Raw genomic sequence first — 26,124 nt, forward strand, 5'->3', positions numbered from 1 at the left:
TAGGTTTCACTAGTGGCTTCTCTCGAGAGCATAAGTATTCTACAGTGGGTGAACAAATTAGTGTTGAGCAATTGACAGAAATGAGCATAGTTATGAGAATATCTAGGTATGATCATGTATATAGGCATCACGTCCAAGACAAGTAGACCGACTCCTGCCTGCATCTACTACTATTACTCCACTCGTCGACCGCTATCCAGCATGCATCTAGAGTATTAAGTTAAAAACAGAGTAACGCCTTAAGCAAGATAACATGATGTAGAGGGATAGACTCGTGCAATATGAAGAAAACCCCATCTTGTTATCCTCGATGGCAATAATACAATATGTGCCTTGCTACCCCTACTATCACTGGGAAAGGACACCGCAAGATTGAACCCAAAGCTAAGCACTTCTCCCATTGCAAGAAAGATCAATCTAGTAGGCCAAACCAAACTGATAATTCGAAGAGACTTGCAAAGATAACCAATCATACATAAAAGAATTCATAGAAGATTCAAATATTATTCATAGATAGACTTGATCATAGACCACAATTCATCGGTCTCAACAAACACACTGCAAAAAGAAGATTACATCGAATAGTTCTCCACAAGAGAGGGGGAGAACATTGTATTGAGATCCAAAAAGAGAGAAGAAGCCATCTAGCTACTAACTATGGACCCGTAGGTCTGAGGTAAACTACTCACACTTCATCGGAGAGGCTATGGTGTTGATGTAGAAGCCCTCCGTGATCGATGCCCCCTCCGGCGAAGCTCCGGAACAGGCCCCAAGATGGGATCTCATGGATACAGAAAGTTACGGCGGTGGAATTAGGGTTTTGGCTCCGTATCTGATCGTTTGGGGTACGTGGATATATATAGGAGGAAGGAGTACGTCGGTGGAGCAACAGGGGGCCCCCGAGGATGGAGGGCGCGCCTGGGGTAGGCAGGCGCCCCCCCCTACCTCGTGGCCTCCTCTCTTGTGCCTTGACATAGGGTCCAAGTCTCCTGAGTCTTATTCGTTGAGAAAATCACGTTCCCGAAGGTTTCATTCCGTTTGGACTCCGTTTGATATTCCTTTTCTTCGAAACCCTAAAACAGGCAAAAAACAGCAATTTTGGGCTGGGCCTCCGGTTAATAGGTTAGTCCCAAAAATAATATAAAAGTGGATAATAAAGCCCAATAATGTCCAAAACAGTAGATAATATAGCATGGAGCAATCAAAAATTATAGATATGTTGGAGACGTATCAAGCATCCCCAAGCTTAATTCCTGCTCGTTCTCGAATAGGTAAATGATAAAAACAGAATTTTTGATGCGGAGTGCTGCTTGGCATAATTTAATGTAATTCTTCTTAATTGTGGTATGAATATTCAGATCCGAAAGATTCAAGACAAAAGTTCATATTGACATAAAAATAATAATACTTCAAGCATACTAACTAAGCAATTATGTCTTCTCAAAATAACCTGGCCAAAGAAAGTTATCCCTACAAAATCATATAGTCTGGCTATGCTCCATCTTCACCACATAAAATATTTAAATCATGCACAACCCTGATGACAAGCCAAGCAATTGTTTCATACTTTTGACATTCTCAAAACTTTTTCAATTTTCACGCAATACATAAGCGTGAGCCATGGACATAGCACTTATAGGTGGAATATAATGGTGGTTGTGGAGAAGACAAAAAGGGAGAAGATAGTCTCACATCAACTAGGCGTATCAACGGGCTATGGAGATGCCCATCAATAGATATCAATGTGAGTGAGTAGGGATTGCCATGCAACGGATGCACTAGAGCTATAAGTATATGAAAGCTCAAAAAGAAACTAAGTGGGTGTGCATCCAACTTGCTTGCTCATGAAGACCTAGGGCATTTTGAGGAAGCCCATCATTGACATATACAAGCCAAGTTCTATAATGAAAAATTCCCACTAGTATATGAACGTGATAACATGAGAGACTCTCTACTATGAAGATCATAGTGCTACTTCGAAGCACAAGTGTGGTAAAAGGATAGTAACATTGTCCCTTCTCTCTTTTTCTCTCATTTTTTTTATTTGGGCCTTTTCTCTTTTTTATGGTCTCTTTTCTTTCTTTCTTTCTTTTTTGTTTTTCATCCGGAGTCTCATCCCGACTTGTGGGGGAATCATAGTCTCCATCATCCTTTCCTCACTGGGACAATGCTCTAATAATGATGATCATCACACTTTTATTTTTCTTACAACTCGATACTTAGAACAAAATATGACTCTATATGAATGCCTCCGGCGGTGTACCGGGGTATGCAATGACTCATGAGTGACATATATGAAAGAATTATGAACGGTGGCTTTGCCACAAATACGATGTCGACTACATGATCATGCTAAGCAATATGACAATGATGGAGTGTGTCATAATAAACGGAACGGTGGAAAGTTGCATGGCAATATATCTCGGAATGGCTATGGAAATGCCATAATAGGTAGGTATGGTGGCTGTTTTGAGGAAGGTATATGGTGGTTGTATGATACCGGCGAAAGGTGCGTGGTATTAGAGAGGCTAGCAAAGGTGGAAGGGTGAGAGTGCGTATAATCCATGGACTCAACATTAGTCATAAAGAACTCATATACTTATTGCAAAAATCTACAAGTTATCAAAGCAAAGTATTACGCGCATCCTCCTAGGGGGATAGATTGGTAGGAAAAGACCATCGCTCGTCCCCGACCGCCACTCATAAGGAAGACAATCAATAAATAAATCATGCTTCGACTTCATCACATAACGGTTCACCATACGTGCATGCTACGGGAATCACAGGCTTCAACACAAGTATTTCTCAAATTCAAAACTACTCAACTAGCACAACTTTAATATCACCATCTTCATATCTCAAAACAATTATCAATTATCAAACTTATCATAGTATTCAACACACTCATAAGAAAGTTTTATTATTAATCTTGTGTACCAAGCATATTAGGATTTTAAGCAAATTACCATGCTATTTAAGACTCTCAAAATAATCTAAGTGAAGCATGAGAAATCAATAGTTTCTATAAAAAAAATCCACCACCGTGCTCTAAAAGATATAAGTAAAGCACTAGAGCAAAATTATATAACTCAAAAGATATAAGCGAAGCACATAGAGTATTCTAAAAAATTCCAAATCATGTATGGCTCTCTCAAAAGGTGTGTACAGCAAGGATGATTTTGGTAAAATAACAAGCAATGACTTAAATCATACAATATGCTCCAAGCAAAACACATATTATGTGGCGAATAAAAATATAGCTCCAAGTAAAATTGCCGATGGAAGTACACGAAAGAGGGGATGCCTTCTGGGGCATCCCCAAGCTTTGGCTTTTAGGTGTCCTTAGATTATCTTGGGGTGCCATGGGCATACCCAAGCTGTCGGATTTCGGGTTCCGGCAGACTCTTGAGGTTCGAACACTGGGGTGCGCGCGGAGATTTCGCTTCCTACCTACCTGCACCCCTCCGCCTCGCTAAGATCTAGCTATGGAAAGAACAACACAAGAAACACAGGGTTTATACTGGTTCGGGCCACCGTTGTGGTGTAATACCCTACTCCAGTGTGTGGCGTGGTGGATTGCCTCTTGGACTGATGATGATGAATGATACAAGGAAGAACAGCCTCGCGACGGTCTGTCCTTGACTGGGGCGATGAACTACTGGGAGGAGTTCAGCCACCCTTCTCTCTCTCTGGTTGAACCTCTCCTCTTTCTCTCTCAACGAACAACCACCCCCCCCTCTCTGTGGGTGGCTGGTCCTATTTATAGAGGCCCTGGTCCTCTTCCCAAATATCGAGCGGGAAGGGAGCCAACAATGGCGGGCTAATTTGAAGGGGGACAGCTCGTACTAGCTACCCTGACAAAAGTAGTCTTCGCCTGCACAAAGCTCTAGTGGTGACGCCGTCTTGGGATCCACGATGACCTCCATCTTGCAGTCCTCCTGGTCCTGGTCTTGTTGCACCGAAATGGCAACCTTTGCCTGATGCCTCGGTACTCTGCGGCTGCGCTTGCCCCCTTTGCACCAAAGAGGAAAGGAGGACACTGCGCGGGCTGGCACCCGCCTGGCGCCCTTGGTCGTCATGGCTTGCGTCATGGGCACCTCGTGAGGTACCCCGCCTTAATCTCTCCGCCTCCTCGCGAGCCAGCCTGATGAGGCCGTGCCTGAGGAAGCTCCGTGTCATCCGCCCCGCGAGGCTTGGCCCCTCGCGAGGGTCTTGGGTCTGTGCTGATGAAGATGGGCCGTGCTGGGCCCCCTTTGAGCCACGCCGCAGGCCGCAGGCAAGCAAGTCTGGGGACCCCCATTCCCAGAACACCGACAGTAGCCCCCGGGCCCAAGGCGCGCCCGGACTTGGCAGTGCAGGGAGGCGGAAGGGCAAGAGCGAAGCACCGCGGGCCCTAACAGCCTGCGGCCTTGGGTGCCGCGTGGCGGTTGACCGGATGTGGGCGTCTCCACTTTCCCATGGTGCCTCGGCAACTGCACGGATTGGACAAGTCCCTGCATGCAAAGCGGGTCATGATTACCTGTGATAGTGGGGGTCGACGGTTGGCCCTCGCCAGCTATAAGTACGGATTGGCGCGCGCCCTTCCAGTTCATTCCCCCTTGCTTCTCCTTCTTCTTCATGGCCCCGGCGAGGAGGTTCTCGGCCGCAGAGAAGGGGAAGGCTCACCGGGTAGAGCCTGCCTCTTCCTCGCCCAAGCGCGGCCGAGGGCGCCCTCGCAAGCATCCTGTGGCCTCTACGGCAGCTCCCCGCGGCCGCAGAGACGTTTCCCAGCATGGTGACGGTCGGGCTGCTGCGGCCGGGGGGCGCGCTTCGGTCGCGCGTCCCCCTAGGCCACGCTTTCGCACTGCAGAGGTGCTGCCGGAGTTCGTCATGTGGTCGGCGGAGCCGACTAGCACCCGACTTCCACTTCCTCGCTTCCTCCTCGGCGAGCTTTCGGCCGGCGCCCCGGGCGGCCTCTGGCTCCAGGCTGACGGCTGCTGCAGCCGGGCCTCATGGGCTTCACTGGAGGTCTCCGCAGCTGGGAGCCTGGCCTTGGCCCGCGATTGGCAGACGTTTGCCCGCGCGCGCGGCCTGAGGCGTCGGTGCACCCTGCACTTCAAGTTTGACGGCGATGCCACCCTCTATGTGAGGGTGTTTGGGGAAGATGGTCGCCGCGCGGGGTGCTGCCCTGAGGACGATGACCGCGGCCGGGAACCCAACTCCGACGACGATGGAGAGGACATCGCTCGGGTGTCTGGCGGCGCTCAGGGTTCCTCAATCTTCTCCGGTTCTTCTTCAAGCGGCGACTCTTCTAGGGGTGGCCGTGGTCAGCCTCCACACCGTCGTATCTGCTTGGGGGGTGGTGGCGTGTCTGCCCGCCGTTGCGCCTCGGTGAAGCGTGAGAGGGAGTCTGCCTGAGCCCCTGGGGCGGCTCGAGTCCTCCCTGCAGGCCGGTGTGAGGCGGGCTGCGCCTGACTTGTTCTTTCTTTTCCTTTTTCCTGCGCAAAAAGACAGTAGTGTGGAGCCCCGCGGGGGCGTGTTTGGTTTATTGCTGTTAATCATCGTTGCTTCCATTATCGTGCCTTCCGGCTACGTGCCCGCGCGTGGGTAGTTCCCGGCCCCAGCCGTGGGGGGCGACCGACCCAGGCCCTGTGTTCGTGTCGCGGTGCCCGTGGTGAACGGACTGGAGGGGTGCTCCTGTAATGGACCCAGGTCGCGAAACCCTTGAATGACTAGGATAGGAACATTCACGAGGGTGCTCGGCTGTGCCCCTCCCTCGCGAGGCCTTGCAAAAGAGAAATCGAGGCAGGAGAGCGAAAAGTCGAAGAACCACAAGACAAAGACGGCAACAACTTCAATAAAACCTCGAATGAGAAGGAACAAGCCAACTGCGGAAAGCAAATGAAAAGCCGCGTCCGGCACCTAATCTAGTCTTCGACGTCTTCTCACCAGCGCGGAGCTAAGTACTGCCACTGGGCATGGGAGGGAGCCCCAGGGCCTGAGGCCGGCGCTCCTGAGACTCCGGGGCGTGTACAGCCCCAACTCATTATTACGTGAGAGTGTCACGGGCGGCGAGCTTCACAGGCGTTGGCCTTCTTCACAGGCTCCGGGCCTTTTCCAAAACGCGATAGCTTCACAGGCATTCGCCTTCTTGACAGGCTTTGGGCCTTTTCCAAAACGCGACAGCTTCACAGGCATTCGCCTTCTTCATAGGCTCTGGGCCTTTTCCAAAACGCGACAGCTTCACAGGCATTCGCCTTCTTCACAGGCTCCGGGCCTTTTCCAAAACGCGACAGCTTCACAGGCATTCGCCTTCTTCACGGGCTCCGGGCCTTTTCCAAAACGCGACAGCTTCACAGGCATTCGCCTTCTTCACAGGCTCTGGGCCTTTTTAGGGGTAGAACCTCCGGAGGTGCTGGATGTTACATGCGTTCTGGACTGGCGCCCCCTCCTGAGTCTCCAAGCGCGCGGAGCCGGGCCTGGAAACATGAACAACTTTGAACGGGCCCTCCCACATGGGAGAGAGCTTGTGCAGCCCCTCCCTGGAGAGAACCCGCCTGAGCACGAGGTCTCCTACCTCGAGAGTTCTGGGGCGGATGTTGCGGCAGTGATATCGCCGCAGTGCTTGTTGGTACCTCGCCGCTCGCAGCGCGGCTTCTCGGCGACGTTCCTCCCCCAGCACGAGGTCCATCCCCCGCATGGCGTCCTGCTGCGCCTCGTCGAACGCCAGGACCCGCGCGGAGCGACGTCTGACCTCGTGAGGGAGGACCGCTTCGGCTCCGTAGACCAGGAAGAACGGGGTCTCTCCAGTCGGCTTGGTCGCGGTTGTGCGGATGGACCACAATACGGACTGAAGCTCGTTGTACCAACCTCTGCCGCAGGCCTCCAGCTTCTTCTTGAACGTCCTGGTCTTGAGGCCCCTCAGGACCTCCGCGTTGGCTCGCTCGGCCTGGCCGTTGCTTCGGGGGTGCGCCACCGAAGCGTAGCATATCTGCGTTCCAAGGTTAGCACAGTATGTTTTGAAGAGGTTACTGGTGAACTGCGAACCGTTGTCCATGATGATGCGGTTCGGCACCCCGAACCGGCTCACGATGCCCTTGATGAACTTGACCGCGGAGCCCGCGGGAATGGTGCGGACAGCCTCTACTTCAGCCCACTTGGTGAACTTGTCCACGACGACGTAGAGGTAGCGGTAGCCCCCTGGCGCCCGAGGAAACGGGCCCAAGATGTCCAGCCCCCAGACTGCGAATGGCCATGAAAGGGGTATAGTCTGCAGGCCTCCTGCTGGCTGATGGATCTGCTTGGCGTGGAACTGGCAGGCCTCACAAGCTTTCACTAGTTCGACGGCGTCATTGAGCGCGGTGGGCCAATAAAACCCACTGCGGAACGCCTTGCCGACGAGGGTCCGTGATGATGAATGATGTCCATAGTCTCCGCCATGTATATCTTCCAGCAGTTCCTTCCCTTGCTTCCTGGAGATGCATCGCAGGGATACATCATTTGGTCGCTTCCGGTAGAGCTCTCCATCCTTAATGCAGTATGCCGTGGCCTGGCGTGCCACTCACTCCGCTTCCTCCTCCTTCTCCGGCAGGGTCCCTTGTGTTAAGTAACTCCGGAGCTCCGTGATCCAACATCCCTCCTGAGGTTCCATCGTCAAGAGCAGGCGTGCTCCTGAGGCCGGGCCACAGGCCGGGGCTCCTGAGGCAGGTGGCTGGGGGAGCTCCTCCCGGGGCTGAGACGTGTTTGATAATGACGGCAGGGCCGAGGGCTTGAAGAGCCGCTCCTCGAAAATGCCAGGCTCCTGAGGTAGCCGCCTGGACGCCCGTTTGGCGATGTCGTCGGCCTCCTGATTGGTGCCACGGGGCACATGCTGCAACTCCAACCCCCAGAACTGCTTCTCCATCCTGCGGACCTCCTCAAGGTAGGCTTCCATGTGCTCATCTTTCGGCTCGTACACCTTGTTGGAGAAATTGACAAGGAGCTGCGAATCGCCCTTGATGGTGAGGCGTTTCACCCCCAGGGCAGCTGCGGCCTTCAAGCCCGCTATTAAACCCTCATACTCCGCTATGTTGTTGGAGACCTTTTCACCTTGCTGGAAACAGAGCTGCACAGCGTAGTAGAGCTTGTCCTGAGTGGGCGATATAAGCACCGCCCCAGCCCCAACGCCATGCCTGGAGAACGCCCCATCGAAGTACATGACCCAGCCTTCTGGCGCCTCGCTTCCCGGGGAGAGGGACCGATCCTCGTCGGCCTTGAGGCCCGGTGCCTCCGTCCATTCTGCCACAAAATCTGCCAACGCTGCTCCCTTAATGACTCTGGTCGTGCTGAATTCGAGCTGAAACGCTTGCAGTTCTATGTTTCACTCAGCGACCCTTCCAGCTGAGTTAGGGCTCTTGAGCACTCTCTCCAGGGGGTATGACGAGACGACCTTGATGGGGTGACCCTGAAAATAGTGCCGCAGCTTGCGCGAGGCCACCAGTAGTGCGAGGAGGAGTTTCTGAGGCATGGGCTACCGTGCCCTCGCATCCCGCAACACCGTGCTGACGAAGTACATCGGGTGCTCTACGAGGTTGGGTGCATCAGTGCTGGTGGCTCCCTTCGGAGACCATGGCGCTTCTTGAGGCGATGAGGCCTTCTGAGGCTGGCCATCTGGGGGAGGGGCCTCTTCCGCCTCCGGTGCACTCCTCTGCGGCGGCTGATCCTCCTCAGCCGCGGTGGCGGTTTCTGTGGGTCTTTCTTGTTCCTGCTTTGCCTTGTCCCGGGCTGCTGCTGCGGTTTTGATTTGACGCTCCTCTCTAACCGCCACCAGGGCTGCGCTGGCGGAGTACGGAGTGGCGGCGAGGTAAAGCACCAGGGGCTCTTGAGGGCGTGGAGCCACCATGACCGGTGGGCTGGTCAGGTATCTCTTGAGATCCTGGAACGCCTTGTCGGCCTCTTCAGTCCACTCAAAGGGCCCCTTTTTCTTCATTAGCTGGAAGAAGGGCAGCGCTCGTTCCCCCAACTTGGAGATGAAGCACCCTAGCGCGGTCACGCGCCCAGTGAGCTTCTGCATTTCTCTGAGGGTCTTTGGCGGGCTCATGTCTTCCACCACCTTGACCTTTTTTGGGTTAGCCTCGATGCCTCGGTGGGACACGAGGAAACCCAAGAGCTTGCCCGAGGGGACTTCGAACACACACTTCTCTGGGTTGAGCCATAGGTTCACTGCGTTGAGGCTCGCAAAGGTTTCCTCCAGGTCTTGTTTCAGGGTCCTGGCCTCCCGAGACTTTACCACAATGTCATCGACGTAAGCTTCAACATTCTTCCCGAGCTACGGGCCCAAGGTGATGTGCATCAGCCGCTGAAAGGTCGCCCCTGCGTTACGCAGCCCGAATGGCATGCACGTGTAGCAGTACACCCCACACGGGGTTAGGAAGGCTGTCTTTTCGACGTCTTCCACCGCCATCTTGATCTGGTGATACCCAGAAAAGGCATCCAAGAAGCATAGCAGGTCACATTCCGCGGTGGAATCGACGATCTGATCGATGCGGGGAAGCGGGAACGGATCTTGCGGGCATGCTTTGTTGAGGTTGGTGAAGTCGACAGACATGCGCTCCTTCCCTCCCTTCTTTGGCACAACAACAGGGTTGGCCAACCAATCCGGGTATCGGACCTCGTGAATGACCCCAGCGGCTTCTAATTTGCGAGTCTCTTGGACGATGAAGGCCTGCTTTTCTGTGGACTGCCGCCTGGCCTTCTGCTTCACAGGGCGCATGTTGGGGCACACGTTGAGGTGATGCTCGATTACTCTCCTAGGGATCCCTGCCAACTGGTCAGGCTCCCAAGCGAATACCTTCTTGTTTGCGCGTAGGAACCCGACCAGGGCCTCCTCCTGCTCGGGTTCGAGGTGGCGCCTATGGTGAAAGTGGCGTTGGTGGACCCGTCCTCATCGACGGGTATCTGCTTGGTTTCTGCCTTGTCTTGGGTGAACAACTATTTCTTCTTGGCGGGTGCAGCGCCCTTGGGCTCGGGGGTCTCCGAGTCGGCGGGCTGCGCCGACGCCGCCGTCTTGAAGGCGAGCTTGAGCACCCACAGCGCGTCTCTGGTGTCCCCGTGCACGGTGAGGACACCGCTGCTCCCGGGCATCTTCATGAGGTTGTACGCCGGGTGCGTCGCGGCCATGAATTGGGCCAGCGCTGGGTAGCCGAGGATGGCGTTGTAGGGGAGGCCGATGGGGGCGATGTCGAAATCGACCAGCTCCGTGCGGAAGTTGTTGTAGGTGCCAAAGGTTACTGGGAGCCGGATCTGTCCCAAGGAGCTGGATGATCCGCCCCAACGCCTGAGAAGGGGTGGCTGGGTTGCAGCCGTTCCAGGGGTATGCGGAGGAGGTCGAAGGCCTCGACCGAGAGCACGCTGAGGCCCGCACCGCCATCGATGAGAGTTCTGGTGACGGCCACCTGGCAGATGGTGGGGGTGCACAGCATGGGGAGCGCACCCGAGCAGGCCGAGTTGGGAGGGTGGTCCTCCGAGATGAAGGTCAGGCCGGCCTTGGGCGCCGCCCGGTCCGGGAGAGCCCCCTGCCGCGTAGAAGTGGCACTGACCAGGCGGATGAACGGCTTGACATGGTGACTTGTAGGCGGCGCCTGCGAGCCGCGACGACCGGGGGTGTTGGTGTAGCGCGATGGGTGGGGAAGAGGCTGCGGGGCTCTTCCCAAGAGGCCCCGGAGGCTGCAAGCGGGTGGAGCAGCCATGTGCGCGGAGCGCCGGTGGGGGCCATGGGGAGCCAGTTGGCCATGACCCTATCGTCACCTCCAGCTTCGAGGAGGGCCTCCTCGCTCACCAGCAAAAAGGCCAGCGGATCTGTCGCGCCGCCGTAGCGCGGCGGCGTCGTTGGCTTGAACTTGTCCGGCCACCGTACCCGTTGCAGGGCTGGGGTCAGGGCTCGGAGCCCCCTGGCCCCCGTGCTGGCGCCGGCGGCCGGAGCGGGCGATGCGCTACTCATCGCGAGGCAGGCCGTGGCGGTGGCGGAAGAGAAAACTCTGGTGCACCCCTACCTGGCGCGCCAAATGTCGGATTTCGGGTTCCGGCAGACCCTTAAGGTTCGAACACTGGGGTGCGTGCGGAGACTTCGCTTCCTACCTACCTGCACCCCTCCGCCTTGCTAAGATCTAGCTATGGAAAGAACAACACAAGAGACACAGGGTTTATACTGGTTCGGGACACCGTTGTGGTGTAATACCCTACTCCAGTGTGTGGCGTGGTGGATTGCCTCTTGGGCTGATGATGATGAATGATACAAGGAAGAACAGCCTCGTGAGGGTCTGTCCTTGGCTGGGGCGATGAACTGCTGGGAGGAGTTCAGCCACCCTTCTCTCTCTCTCTGGTTAAACCTCTCTCTGGTTGAACCTCTCCTCTTTCTCTCTCAACGAACAACCACCCCCCCTCTCTGTGGGTGGCTGGTCCTATTTATAGAGGCCCTGGTCCTCTTCCCAAATATCGAGCGGGAAGGGAGCCAACAATGGCGGGCTAATTTGAAGGGGGACAGCTCGTACTAGCTACCCTGACAAAAGTAGTCTTCGCCCGCACAAAGCTCTGGTGGTGACGCCGTCTTGGGATCCACGATGACCTCCGTCTTGCAGTCCTCCTGGTCTTGGTCTTGTTGCACCTAAATGGCAACCTTTGCCTGATGCCTCGGTACTCCGCGGCTGCGCTTGCCCCCTTTGCACCAAAGAGGAAAGGAGGACACTGCGCGGGCTGGCACCCGCCTGGCGCCCTTGGTCGTCATGGCTTGCGTCATGGGCACCTCGTGAGGTACCCCGCCTTGATCTCTCCGCCTCCTCGCGAGCCAGCCTGATGAGGCCGTGCCTGAGGAAGCTCCGTGTCGTCCGCCCCGCGAGGCTTGGACCCTCGCGAGGGTCTTGGGTCTGTGCTGATAAAGATGGGCCGTGCTGGGCCCCCCTTTGAGCCACGCCGCAGGCCGCAGGCAGGCAAGTCTGGGGACCCCCGTTCCCAGGACGCCGACACAAGCTTAGGCTCTTGCCACTCCTTGTTCCATAATCCATCAAATCTTTACCCAAAACTTGAAAACTTCACAACACAAAACTTAAAGTAGAAAATATCGTGAGTTCCGTTAGCGAAAGAGAGCAAAAGACCACTTCAAGGTACTGTAATGAACGCATTCTTTATTTATATTGGTGTTATAACTACTGTATTCCAACTTCTCTATGGTTTATAAACTATTTTACTAGCCATAGATTCATCAAAATAAGCAAACAACACACGAAAAACAGAATCTTTCAAAAACAGAAGAGTCTGTAGTAATCTGTAGTTAGCGCAAGATCTGGAACCCCAAAAATTCTAAACTAAATTTCTGGACGTGAGGAATTTATCTATTAATAATCTGCAAAAAGAATTAATTAAATAGCACTTTCCAAATAAAAATGGCAGTAGTTCTCGTGAGCGCTAAAGTTTCTGTTTTTTACAGCAAGTTCAACAAAACTTTCCCCAAGTCTTCCCAACGGTTATACTTGGCACAAACACTAATTAAACACAAAAAACTCAACCAAAACAGAGGCTAGATAAATTATTTATTACTAAACAGGAGCAAAAAGCAAGTAATAAAAATAAAATTGGGTTGCCTCCCAACAAGCGCTATCGTTTAACGCCCCAAGCTAGGCATAACAAGCAAGAATAGATCTAGGTATTGCCATCTTTGGTAGGCAATCCATAAGTGGCTCTCATAATAGATTCATAAGGTAATTTAATTTTATTTCTAGGAAAGTGTTCCATGCCTTTCCTTAATGGAAATTGGAATCTAATATTTCCTTCCTTCATATCAATAATTGCACCAATCATTCTAAGGAAAGGTCTACCCAGAATAATAGGACATGAAGGATTGCAATCTATGTCAAGAACAATAAAATCTACGGGCACATAATTTCTATTTGCAACAATAAGAACATCATTAATTCTTCCCATAGGTTTCTTAATAGTGGAATCCACAAGGTGCTAGTTTAGAGAGCAATCATCAAAATCACGGAAACCTAACAAATCACACAAAGTTTTTGGAATCGTGGAAACACTAGCACCCAAATCACATAAAGCAAAGCATTCATGATTTTTAATTTTAATTTTAATAGTTGGTTCCCACTCATCATAAATTTTTCTAGGGATAGAAACTTCCAATTCAAGTTTTTCTTCATAAGATTGCATCAAGGCATCAACGATATGTTTAGTAAACGCTTTATTTTGACTATAAGCGTGAGGAGAATTTGGCACGGATTGCAAGAAGGAAATACAATCAATCAAAGAGCAATTTTCATAGTTAAATTCCTTGAAATCCATAATAGTGGGTTTAGCAACATCTAGGGTTTTAATTTCTTCAATCCCACTTTTATCAAATTTAGCATCAAGATCAAAAAATTCCGAATTCTTGGAACGCCTTCTACGTAAAGGTGGATCATATTCAGTCCCATCATTATCAAGATTCATATTGCAAAACAAATAATTAATAGGGGACACATCAATAACTTTTAGATCTTCATCTTTATTTTCGTAGCAATCCGGTTTAGCGGCCATCCAATTAACTAATGTAGCCTGCCTATCCGAAATTTCAGCAGTTAACTTCTCAAGATGAGCAATTTGGGATCTTAAACCATCAAATTCTTTAGACATATAATCAAGCTCTTTATTCCTAAAACTCATAAAACTTTTCTGTTCTTTAAGCTCGTTTCTAAAGAAACTATTATGTTCAAATTGCAAGACCATGAAACTCCTGACATAGCTTTCGATCTCTTCTAATATTTTAAGGTGAAGGTCACCAAATTTAGGTAGAGCCATCATGACAAGCAAGCAAACTAACACCCAAGCAAACAAAAAGCAAGCGGGCAAAAAGAGGCAAATAGAGAAAGAGATGGAGGATAGAGAGAGAGAGGGAAAATAAAACAGCAAGGGTGAAGTGGGGGAGAGGAAAAAGAGAGGCAAATGGCAAATAATGTAATGCGGGAGATAAGGGTATGTGATGGGTACTTGGTATGTTGACTTTTGCGAAGACCTCCCCGGCAACGGCGCCAGAAATCCTTCTTGCTACCTCTTGAGCACTGCGTTGGTTTTCCCCTAAGAGGAAGGGATGATGCAGCAAAGTAGCGTAAGTATTTCCCTCAGTTTTTGAGAACCAAGGTATCAATCCAGTAGGAGGCTACGCGCGAGTCCCTCGTACCTGCACAAAACAAATAAATCCTCACAACCAACGCAAATAGGGGTTGTCAATCCCTATAAGGCCACTTACGAGAGTGAGATCTGATAGATATGATAAAGATAATATTTTTGGTATTTTTGTGATAAATATGCAAAGTAAAATAAAGGCAAAGTAAATAACTAGGTAGTAGGAGATCAATATGATAAAGATAGACCCGGGGGCCATATGTTTCACTAGTGGCTTCTCTCGAGAGCATAAGTATTCTACAGTGGGTGAACAAATTACTGTTGAGCAATTGACAGAATTGAGCATAGTTATGAGAATCTAGGTATGATCATGTATATAGGCATCACGTCCGAGACAAGTAGACCGACTCCTGCCTGCATCTACTACTATTACTCCACTCATTGACCGCTATCCAGCATGCATCTAGAGTATTAAGTTAAAAACAGAGTAACGCCTTAAGCAAGATGACATGATGTAGAGGGATATACTCATGCAATATGAATAAAACTGTTGGAAATATTCCCTAGAGGCAATAATAAAATGGTTATTATTATATTTCTTTGCTCATGATAATTGTCTATTGTTCATGCTATAATTGTGTTATCCGGAAATCGTAATACATGTGTGAATACATAGACCACAACACGTCCCTAGCGAGCCTCTAGTTGACTAGCTCGTTGATCAAAAGATAGTCATGGTTTCCTGACTATGGACATTGGATGTCATTGATAACGGGATCACATCATTAGGAGAATGATGTGATGGACAAGACCTAATCCTAAGCATAGCTCAAAGATCGTGTAGTTCGTTTGCTATAGCTTTTTCGAATGTCAAGTATCATTTCCTTAGACCATGAGATTGTGCAACTCCCGGATACCGTAGGAGTGCTTTGGGTGTGCCAAACGTCACAACGTAACTGGGTGACTATAAAGGTACACTACGGGTATCTCCGAAAGTGTCTGTTGGGTTGGCACAAATCGAGACTGGGATTTGTCGCTCCGTATGACGGAGAGGTATCTCTGGGCCCACTCGATAATGCATCATCATAATGAGCTCAATGTGACCAAGTGGTTGATCACGGGATCATGCATTACGGTACGAGTAAAGTGACTTGCCGGTAACGAGATTGAACGAGGTATTGGCATACCGACGATCGGGTCTCGGGCAAGTAACGTACTGATTGACAAAGGGAATTGTATACGGGATAGATTGAATCCTCGACATCGTGGTTCATCCGATGAGATCATCGAGGAGCATGTGGGAGCCGACATGGGTATCCAGATCCCGCTGTTGGTTATTGACCGAAGAGTCGTCTCGGTCATGTCTGCGTGTCTCCCGAACCCGTAGGGTCTACACACTTAAGGTTCGGTGACGCTAGGGTTGTTGAGATATTAGTATACGGTAACCCAAAAGTTGTTCGAAGTCCCGGATCAGATCCCGGACGTCATGAGGAGTTCCGGAATGGTCTGGAGGTGAAGATTTATATATAGGAAATCAAGTTTCGGCCATCGGGAAAGTTTCGGGGGTAATCGGTATTGTACCGGGACCACCGGAAGGGTCCCGGGGGTCCACCGGGTGGGGACACCTATCCCGGAGGGCCCCATGGGCTGAAGTGGGAGGGGAACCAGCCCCTAGTGGGCAGGTGCGCCCCCCCCATGGGCCTCCCCTGCGCCTAGGGTTGGAAACCCTAGGGGTGGGGGCGCCCCACTTGGCTTGGGGGGCACTCCACCCCCCTTGGCTGCCGCCCCCCTTGGAGATTGCATCTCCTAGGGCCGCCCCCCCCCTTGGGGTCCTATATATAGTGGGGGGAGGGAGGGCAGCCGCACCCTAGCCCCTGGCGCCTCCCTCTCCCTCCCGTGACACTCCTCCCTCTCCCTGAGCTTGGCGAAGCCCTGCCGAGATCACTGTTGCTTCCACCACCACGCCGCCGTGCTGCTGGATCTTCATCAACCTCTCCTTCCCCCTTGCTGGATCAAGTTGGAGGAGACGTCTTCCCAACCGTACGTGTCTTGAACGCGGAGGTGCCGTCCGTTCGGCGCTAGGTCATCGGTGATTTGGATCACGACGAGTACGACTCCATCAACCCCGTTCTCTTGAACGCTTCCGCGCGCGATCTACAAGGGTATGTAGATGCACTCCCCTCTCCCTCGTTGCTACATGACTCCATAGATTGATCTTGGTGATGCGTATAAAATTTTAAAATTCTGTTACGTTCCCCAACAGTGGCATCATGAGCTAGGTCTATGCGTAGTTTTTATGCATGAGTAGAACACAAAGCAGTTGTGGGCGTCGATATTGTCAATTTACTTGCCGTTACTAGTATTATCTTGATTCGGCGGCATCGTGGGATGAAGCGGCCCGGACCGACCTTACACGTACGCTTACGTGAGACTGGTTCCACCGATTGACATGCACTAGTTGCATAAGGTGGCTAGCGGGTGTCTGTCTCTCCCACTTTAGTCGGATCGGATTCGATGAAAAGGGTCCTTATGAAGGGTAAATAGAAATTGGCATATCACGTTGTGGTTTGGCGTAGGTAAGAAACATTCTTGCTAGAAACCTATAGCAGCCACGTAAAAACTTGCAACAACAATTAGAGGACGTCTAACTTGTTTTTGCAGCATGTGTCGTGTGATGTGATATGGCCAAAAGGATGTGATGAATGATATATGTAATGTATGAGATTGATCATGTTCTTGTAATAGGAATCACGACTTGCATGTCGATGAGTATGACAACTGGCAGGAGCCATAGGAGTTGTCTTAATTTATTTATGACCTGCGTGTCAACATAAACGTCATGTAATTACTTTACTTTATTGCTAAAGCGTTAGCCATAGTAGTAGAAGTAATAGATGACGAGACAACTTCAAGAAGACACGATGATGGAGATCATGATGATGGAGATCATGGTGTCATGCCGGTGACAACGATGATCATGAAGCCCCGAAGATGGAGATCAAAAGGAACAAATGATATTGGCCATATCATGTCACTATTTGATTGCATGTGATGTTTATCATGTTTTGCATCTTATTTGCTTAGAACAACGGTAGCTTAAATAAGATGATCCCTCGTAACAATTTCAAGAAAGTGTTCCCCCTAACTGTGCACCATTGCAAAGGTTCGTTGTTTCGAAGCACCACGTGATGATCGGGTGTGATAGATTCTAACGTTCGAATACAATGGGTGTAAGCCAGATTTACACATGCAATACACTTAGGTTGACTTGACGAGCCTAGCATGTACAGACATGGCCTCGGAACACGGAAGACCTAAAGGTCGAGCATGAGTCGTATAGAAGATACGATCAACATGAAGATGTTCACCGATGTTGACTAGTTCGTCTCACGCGATGATCGGGCACGGCCTAGTTGACTCGGATCATGTTTCACTTAGATGACTAGAGGGATGTCTATCTGAGTGGGAGTTCATTGAATAATTTGATTAGATGAACTTAATTATCATGAACTTAGTCTAAAATCTTTACACTATGTCTTGTAGATCAAATGGCCCACGCTAATGTTGCCCTCAACTTCGACGCGTTCCTAGAGAAAACCAAGCTGAAAGATGATGGCAGCAACTATACGGACTGGGTCCGGAACCTGAGGATCATCCTCATAGCTGCCAAGAAAGATTATGTCCTAGAAGCACCGCTAGGTGACGCACCCATCCCAGAGAACCAAGACGTTATGAACGCTTGGCAGTCACGTGCTGATGATTACTCCCTCGTTCAGTGCGGCATGCTTTACAACTTAAAACCGGGGCTCCAAAAGCGTTTTGAGCGACACGGAGCATATGAGATGTTCGAACAGCTGAAAATGGTTTTCCAAGCTCATGCCCGGGTCGAGAGATATGAAGTCTCCGACAAGTTCTTCAGTTGTAAGATGGAGGAAAACAGTTCTGTCAGTGAGCACATACTCAAAATGTCTGGGTTGCATAACCGCTTGACTCAGCTGGGAGTTAATCTCCCGGATGACGCGGTCATTGACAGAATTCTTTAGTCGCTTCCACCGAGCTACAAGAGCTTTGTGATGAACTTCAATATGCAGGGGATGGAAAAGACCATTCCCGAGGTATATTCAATGCTGAAATCAGCGGAGGTGGAAATCAAAAAGGAACATCAAGTGTTGATGGTGAATAAAACCACTAAGTTCAAGAAAGGCAAGGGTAAAAAGAACTTCAAGAAGGACGGCAAGGGAGTTGCCGCGCCCGGTAAGCAAGCTGCCGGGAAGAAGTCAAAGAATTGACCCAAGCCTGAGACTGAGTGTTTTTATTGCAAGGGAAGTGGTCACTGGAAGCGGAACTGCCCCAAATACTTAGCGGACAAGAAGGCCGGCAACACTAAAGGTATATGTGATATACATGTAATTGATGTGTACCTTACCAGTACTCATAGTAGCTCCTGGGTATTTGATACCGGTGCGGTTGCTCACATTTGTAACTCAAAGCAGGAGCTGCGGAATAAGCGGAGACTGGCGAAGGACGAGGTGACGATGCACGTCGGGAATGGTTCCAAGGTCGATGTGATCGCCGTCGGCACGCTGCCTCTACATTTACCTATGGGATTAGTTTTAAACCTCAATAATTGTTATTTAGTGCCAGCTTTGAGCATGAACATTGTATCAGGATCTCGTTTAATTTGAGATGGCTACTCATTTAAATCCGAGAATAATGGTTGTTCTATTTATATGAGAGATATGGTTTATGGTCATGCTCCGCTGGTGAATGGTTTATTCTTAATGAATCTCGAGCGTAATGTTACACATATTCATAGTGTGAATACCAAAAGATGTAAGGTTGATAATGATAGTCCCACATACTTGTGGCACTGCCGCCTTGGTCACATAGGTGTCAAACGCATGAAGAAGCTCCATGCAGATGGACTTTTGGAGTCTCTTGATTACGAATCATTTGACACGTGCGAACCATGCCTCATGGGTAAAATGACCAAGACTCCGTTCTCAGGAACAATGGAGCGAGCAACCAACTTATTGGAAATCATACATACTGATGTGTGCGGTCCAATGAGTGTTGAGGCTCGCGGTGGCTATCGTTATGTTCTCACCCTCACTGATGACTTGAGTAGATATGGGTATGTCTACTTAATGAAACACAAGTCTGAGACCTTTGAAAAGTTCAAGGAATTTCAGAGTGAGGTTGAGAATAAACGTGACAGGAAAATCAAGTTCTTGCGATCAGATCGTGGGGGAGAATACTTGAGTCACGAATTTGGGGCACACTCAAGGAAATGTGGAATAGTTTCACAACTCATGCCGCCTGGAACACCTCAGCATAATGGTGTGTCCGAACGTCGTAATCGCACTCTATTGGATATGGTGCGATCTATGATGTCTCTTACCGATCTACCGCTGTCATTTTGGGGCTATGCTTTAGAGACTGCCGCATTCACTTTAAATAGGGCTCCGTCGAAATCCATTGAGACGACACCGTATGAATTATGGTTTGGGAAGAAACCTAAGCTGTCGTTTCTAAAAGTTTGGGGATGCGATGCTTATGTCAAGAAACTTCAACCTGAAAAGCTCAAACCCAAATCGGAAAAATGTGTCTTCATAGGATACCCTAAAGAAACTATTGGGTATACCTTCTACCTCAGATCCGAAGGCAAGATCTTTGTTGCCAAGAATGGATCCTTTCTAGAGAAAGAGTTTCTCTCGAAAGAAATAAGTGGGAGGAAAGTAGAACTTGATGAAGTATTACCTCTTGAACCGGGGAGTGGCGCAACTCAGGAAATTGTTCCTGAGGTACCTGCACCGACTAGAGAGGAAGTTAATGATGATGATCATGAAACTTCAGATCAAGTTGCTACTGAACTTCGTAGGTCCACAAGGACACGTTCCGCACCAGAGTGGTACGGCAACCCAGTCTTGGAAATCATGTTGTTAGACAACGGTGAACCTTCGAACTATGAAGAAGCGATGGCGGGCCCAGATTCCGACAAATGGCTGGAAGCCATGATATCCGAGATAGGATCCATGTATGAAAACGAAGTATGGACTTTGACTGACTTGCCCGATGATCGGCGAGCCATAGAAAATAAATGGATCTTTAAGAAGAAGACAGACGCGGATGGTAATGTGACCATCTATAAAGCTCGGCTTGTCGCTAAGGGTTATCGACAAGTTCAAGGGGTTGACTACAATGAGACTTTCTCACCCGTAGCGAAGCTGAAGTCCGTCCGAATCATGTTAGCAATTGCCACATTCTATGATTATGAGATATGGCAAACGGACGTCAAAACGGCATTCCTTAATGGTTTCCTTAAGGAAGAATTGTATATGGTGCAGCCGGAAGGTTTTGTTGATCCTAAGAATGCTGACAAGGTGTGGAAGCTCCAACGCTCGATTTATGGGCTGGTGCAAGCATCTCGGGAGTTGGAACATTCGTTTTGATGAGATGATCAAAGCGTTTGGGTTTACGCAGACTTATGGAGAAGCCTGCATTTACAAGAAAGTGAGTGGGAGCTCTGTAGCATTTCTCATATTGTATGTGGATGACATATTGTTGATGGGAAATGATATAGAATTCTTGGAAATCATAAAGGCCAACTTGAACAAGTGTTTTTCAATGAAGGATCTTGGAGAAGTTGCTTACATATTAGGCATCAAGATCTATAGAGATAGATCAAGACGCCTCATTGGTCTTTCACAGAGTACGTACCTTGACAAGATATTGAAAAAGTTCAATATGGATTAGTCAAAGAAGGGGTTCTTGCCTGTATTGCAAGGTACGAGATTGAGCACGGCTCAATGCCCGACCACGGCAGAAGATAGAGAAAAGATGAGTGTCGTCCCCTATGCCTCGGCCATAGGGTCTATCATGTATGCTATGATGTGTACAAGACCTGATGTAAACCTTGCCGTAAGTTTGGTAGGAAGGTACCAAAGTAATCCCGGCATGGAACACTGGACAACGGTCAAGAATATCCTGAAGTACCTGAAGAGGACTAAGGATATGTTTCTCGTTTATGGAGGTGACGAAGAGCTCCCCATAAAGGGTTACGTCGATGCTAGCTTCAACACAGATCTGGATGACTCTAAGTCACAAACCGGATACGTGTATATTTTGAATGGTGGGGCAGTAAGCTGGTGCAGTTGCAAGCAAAGCGTTGTGGCGGGATCTACATGTGAAGCAGAGTACATGGCAGCCTCGGAGGCAGCACAAGAAGCAATCTGGGTGAAGGAGTTCATTACCGACCTAGGAGTCATACCCAATGCGTCGGGCCCGATGACTCTCTTCTATGACAACACTGGAGTTATTGCCCTTGCCAAGGAGCCCAGGTTTCACAGGAAGACCAGGCATATCAAGCGTCGCTTCAACTCCATTCGTGAAAGTGTTCAAAATGGAGACATAGATATTTGTAAAGTACATACGGACCTGAATGTGGCAGATCCATTGACTAAACCTCTCCCTAGAGCAAAACATGATCAACACCAGAACTGCATGGGTGTTCGATTCATCACAATGTAACTAGACTATTGACTCTAGTGCAAGTGGGAGACTGTTGGAAATATGCCCTAGAGGCAATAATAAAATGGTTATTATTATATTTCTTTGTTCATGATAATTGTCTATTATTCATGCTATAATTGTGTTATCCGTAAATCAGAATACATGTGTGAATACATAGACCACAACACGTCCCTAGTGAGCCTCTAGTTGACTAGCTCGTTGATCAAAAGATAGTCATGGTTTCCTGACTATGGACATTGGATATCATTGATAACAGGATCACATCATTAGGAGAATGATGTGATGGACAAGACCCAATCCTAAGCATAGCTCAAAGATCGTGTAGTTCGTTTGCTATAGCTTTTACGAATGTCAAGTATCATTTCCTTAGACCATGAGATTGTGCAACTCCCGGATACCATAGGAGTGTTTTGGGTGTGCCAAACGTCACAACGTAACTGGGTGACTATAAAGGTACACTACGGGTATCTCCGAAAGTGTCTGTTGGGTTGGCACGAATCGAGACTGGGATTTGTCACTCCGTATGACGGAGAGGTATCTCTGGGCCCACTCGGTAATGCATCATCATAATGAGCTCAATGTGACCAAGTGGTTGATCACAGGATCATGCATTACGGTACGAGTAAAGTGACTTGCCGGTAACAAGATTGAACGAGGTATTGGCATACCGACGATCAGGTCTCGGGCAAGTAACATACTGATTGACAAAGGGAATTGTATACGGGATTGATTGAATCCTCGACATCGTGGTTCATCCGATGAGATCATCGAGGAGCATGTGGGAGCCGACATGGGTATCCAGATCTCGTTGTTGGTTATTGACCGAAGAGTCGTCTTGGTCATGTCTGCGTGTCTCCAGAACCCGTAGGGTCTACACACTTAAGGTTCGGTGACGCTAGGGTTGTTGAGATATTAGTATATGGTAACCCGAAAGTTGTTCGGAGTCCCGGATGAGATCCCGGACGTCACGAGGAGTTCTGGAATGGTCCGGAGGTGAAGATTTATATATAGGAAGTCAAGTTTCGGCCATCGGAAAAGTTTCGGGGGTAATCGGTATTGTACCGGGACCATCGGAAGGGTCCCGGGGGTCCACCGGGTGGGGCCACCTATCCCGGAGGGCCCCGTGGGCTGAAGTGGGAGGGGAACCAGCCCCTAGTGGGCTGGTGCGCCCCCCCCCATGGGCCTCCCCTGCGCCTAAGGTTGGAAACCCTAGGGGTGGGGGCGCCCCACTTGGCTTGGGGGGGACTCCACCCCCCTTGGCCGCTGCCCCCCTTGGAGATTGCATCTCCTAGGGCCGGCGCCCCCCTTGGGGTCCTATATATAGTGGGGGGGGAGGGCAGCCGCACCCTAGCCCCTGGCGCCTCCCTCTCCCTCCCGTGACACTCCTCCCTCTCCCTGAGCTTGGCGAAGCCCTGCCGAGATCACCGTTGCTTCCACCACCACGCCGTCGTGCTGTTGGATCTTCATCAACCTCTCCTTCCCCCTTGCTGGATCAAGTTGGAGGAGACGTCTTCCCAACCGTACGTGTGTCGCGGAGGTGCCGTCCGTTCGGCGCTAGGTCATCGGTGATTTGGATCACGACGAGTACGACTCCATCAACCCCGTTCTCTTGAACGCTTCCGCGCGCGATCTACAAGGGTATGTAGATGCACTCCCCTCTCCCTCGTTGCTAGATGACTCCATAGATTGATCTTGGTGATGCGTAGAAAATTTTAAAATTCTGCTACGTTCCCCAACAAAAACCCCATCTTGTTATCCTCGATGGCAACAATACAATACGTGCCTTGCTGCCCCTACTGTCACTGGGAAAGGACACCGCAAGATTGAACCCAAAGCTAAGCACTTCTCCCGTTGCAAGAAAGATCAATCTAGTAGGCCAAACCAAACTGATAATTCGAAGAGACTTGCAAATATAACCAATCATGCATAAAAGAATTCATAGAAGATTCAAATATTATTCATAGATAGACTTGATCATAAACCCACAATTCATCGGTCTCAACAAACACACCGCAAAAAGAAGATTACATCGAATAGTTCTCCACAAGAGAGGGGGAGAACATTGTATTGAGATCCAAAAAGAGAGAAGAAGCCATCTAGCTACTAACTATGGACCCGTAGGTCTGAGGTAAACTACTCACACTTCATCGGAGAGGCTATGGTGTTGATGTAGAAGCCCTCCGTGATCGATGCCACCTCCGGCGGAGCTCCGGAACAGGCCCCAAGATGGGATCTCGTGGATACAGAAAGTTACGGCGGTGGAATTAGGGTTTTGGCTCCATATCTGATCAGTTGGAGTACGTGGATATATATAGGAGGAAGGAGTACGTCGGTGGAGCAACAGGGGCCCACGAGGGTGGAGGGCGTGCCTGGAGTAGGCAGGCGCGCCCCCTACCTCGTGGCCTCCTCTCTTGTGCCTTGACGTAGGGTCCAAGTCTCCTGGGTCTTATCCATTGAGAAAATCACGTTCCCAAAGGTTTCATTCCGTTTGGACTCTGTTTGATATTCCTTTTCTTCGAAACCCTAAAACAGGCAAAAAATAGCAATTCTGGGCTGAGCCTCCGGTTAATAGGTTAGTCCCAAAAATAATATAAAAGTGGATAATAAAGCCCAATAATGTCCAAAATAGTAGATAATATAGCATGGAGCAATCAAAAATTATAGATACGTTGGAGACGTATCACCCTCCTCCCATCATCTTCATCGATGAAGAAGAACAGGAGGTGCAGATGCTGCCAAATCATCCCACCGAAGTGAAGTAGGAGGTACGACGCTCAGGCCGTTTAGCAGGGCAGGCGCCTAAGTTTCACATTCAGTTTCGTCAGTCTTATTCAGTGTTGGCTAGTTTCAGTTATCCTCAGACTATTTGGTGCTATCTATCTATGTAATGCTATCTATGTTGCATCCTCAGACAATATGTGTTATCTATGCTACCTCCTATGTAATGCAAGTTTCAGTTTCATTTTCATTTTCATTTTCAGTGTTGTTTGGTGTTACTAGATTCAAGTGTAAGTATTAGCAACAACTACCTAGCAGTAACAAATTGCAGATGTAGATATAACAACATCTGGATAATATGGTTCAGGGGGCATTACAAATAGGATTATCTTAGAGCATTACAGATCAGGGGCATTACAGCACCCAACAACACAACCAAAATGATCTGAAACCATAGGTAGTTAAAGGGAGTTCATATTAATACTAAGATGCATATCTGCATCAGATTCTAGTACTAGGCCAGTTATATATATAGGCCTCATATTCACTTACCAACCATAGGTACCACTTCACTCCTCCATGACAACTTCTTTGATCTTGTCTAGCTTTTCTTTGCACCCATGACCAGCCTTCAAGAGCTCAGCAATGATATGCTCGAGCTTCTTCTTCTCTTCTTTAAGGAGGTCTCTCTCCACTTGTATCTCCTTCATGGCTTTCCTGGTGTTTTGAATGATATCAACTTGACTCTGCAGGATGCACCTCTGTTCTTTCTTGAGCTTAAGCTTCTCCATTTCAACCTCAATCTTTGCCTGCTGCTCAAGCTGATGCTTCTTCTCCTTAAGTTCATTGATTTCATGGCTTGTGTAATCCATGTCATGGGATTTCTGCCCATCCTGGTAATCAAACAACTTGAATACATCATCCACAAGCTGACTGTACTGATTGCCAAGAGAATCCAGCTCCTTCTTCAGTTTCTCAACCTCTATCTCATGAGCCTCTTTGTCTTGGACTCTACCAAGGTTCTCTTCATGATACATATCCCATAGCTTGGTTAAGCACCTTTGCAAAATTACAGGCCAAGGGGCATCTACCCACTCTAAAAGACCACAGTTCACACCATCTGAAAATTCAGTTAAATTTACAGTGAGCTTTATTCTTCATTAACAAACATATTCACAATAACAAATCATAAAAAATAGTCATATATGTAGTTACACTACACTAGCTAACTCTATACTACAAATTATAAATCGGTGCTATGTTTTCATTGCTCTTTGCTACAAGTACATAATTTAGACATAGCAATGTTCTTATAATTAAGCAAAAATGAGAAAAGCAGCAGCATTATTCAGAAAAGCACAAAATGAATCAATCACAGCCATGACAACTTGGTTCATTACCTCAGTTGCACATCCTATGAATCTCCTGCCAGTGTCAGTGCCTTCAAATGCCACAAATTTGCCTGCCCTCTGCCTGTGCAGGATGCACCTACGGTCAGATTCAGTAACAAGCCCAGAAAAGCTTGGATCTATCACAGTATCTGGAGTTTGCTGCAGCAGGAAATACATATATATCAACTAGAGCTCACATATATGAACTTAAATGGAGAAATCCCAATCGTTCTTCAAACCCTAACCCTAGCAGATGAGAGAAGAGACTGAGCTGACTCACAAAATACTCCATCGGCATGCTACTGAACTCGTTCATGTACTCATCATCGTCAGAGCTCTCGTTGTTGTTGGCCCACGACGTCAT

General features: G+C 49.1%; 1 protein-coding gene across 1 annotated transcript; it reads right to left on the reverse strand.

Annotated features, from left to right (window-relative positions):
• Window positions 1-24,938: 24,938 nt before the first annotated feature.
• LOC147977986 (uncharacterized) lies at window positions 24,939-26,124 on the reverse strand. The gene is made up of 3 exons (XM_087516492.1): window positions 26,041-26,124; window positions 25,770-25,919; window positions 24,939-25,517 (listed from the first exon to the last, which is right to left on the reverse strand). The coding sequence occupies exons 1-3, from the start codon at window positions 26,122-26,124 to the stop codon at window positions 24,939-24,941; spliced, it is 813 nt and encodes a 270-aa protein (XP_087372618.1).

Source organism: Triticum urartu, chromosome 3A (assembly GCF_056163025.1).
Source record: "Triticum urartu cultivar PI428250 chromosome 3A, HENAU_Tu73, whole genome shotgun sequence".
NCBI lineage: Eukaryota > Viridiplantae > Streptophyta > Magnoliopsida > Poales > Poaceae > Triticum > Triticum urartu.

Coding starts and splice junctions, on each gene's coding strand:
- LOC147977986 (XM_087516492.1), bottom strand. CDS start 26,124: ATGACGTCGTGGGCCAACAACAACGAGAGCTCTGACGATGATGAGTAC. Junction 25,920..26,040: donor GCATGCCGATGGAGTATTTT/GTGAGTCAGCTC, acceptor TTCCTGCTGCAG/CAAACTCCAGATACTGTGAT. Junction 25,518..25,769: donor TCATAGGATGTGCAACTGAG/GTAATGAACCAA, acceptor TGAAGAATAAAG/CTCACTGTAAATTTAACTGA.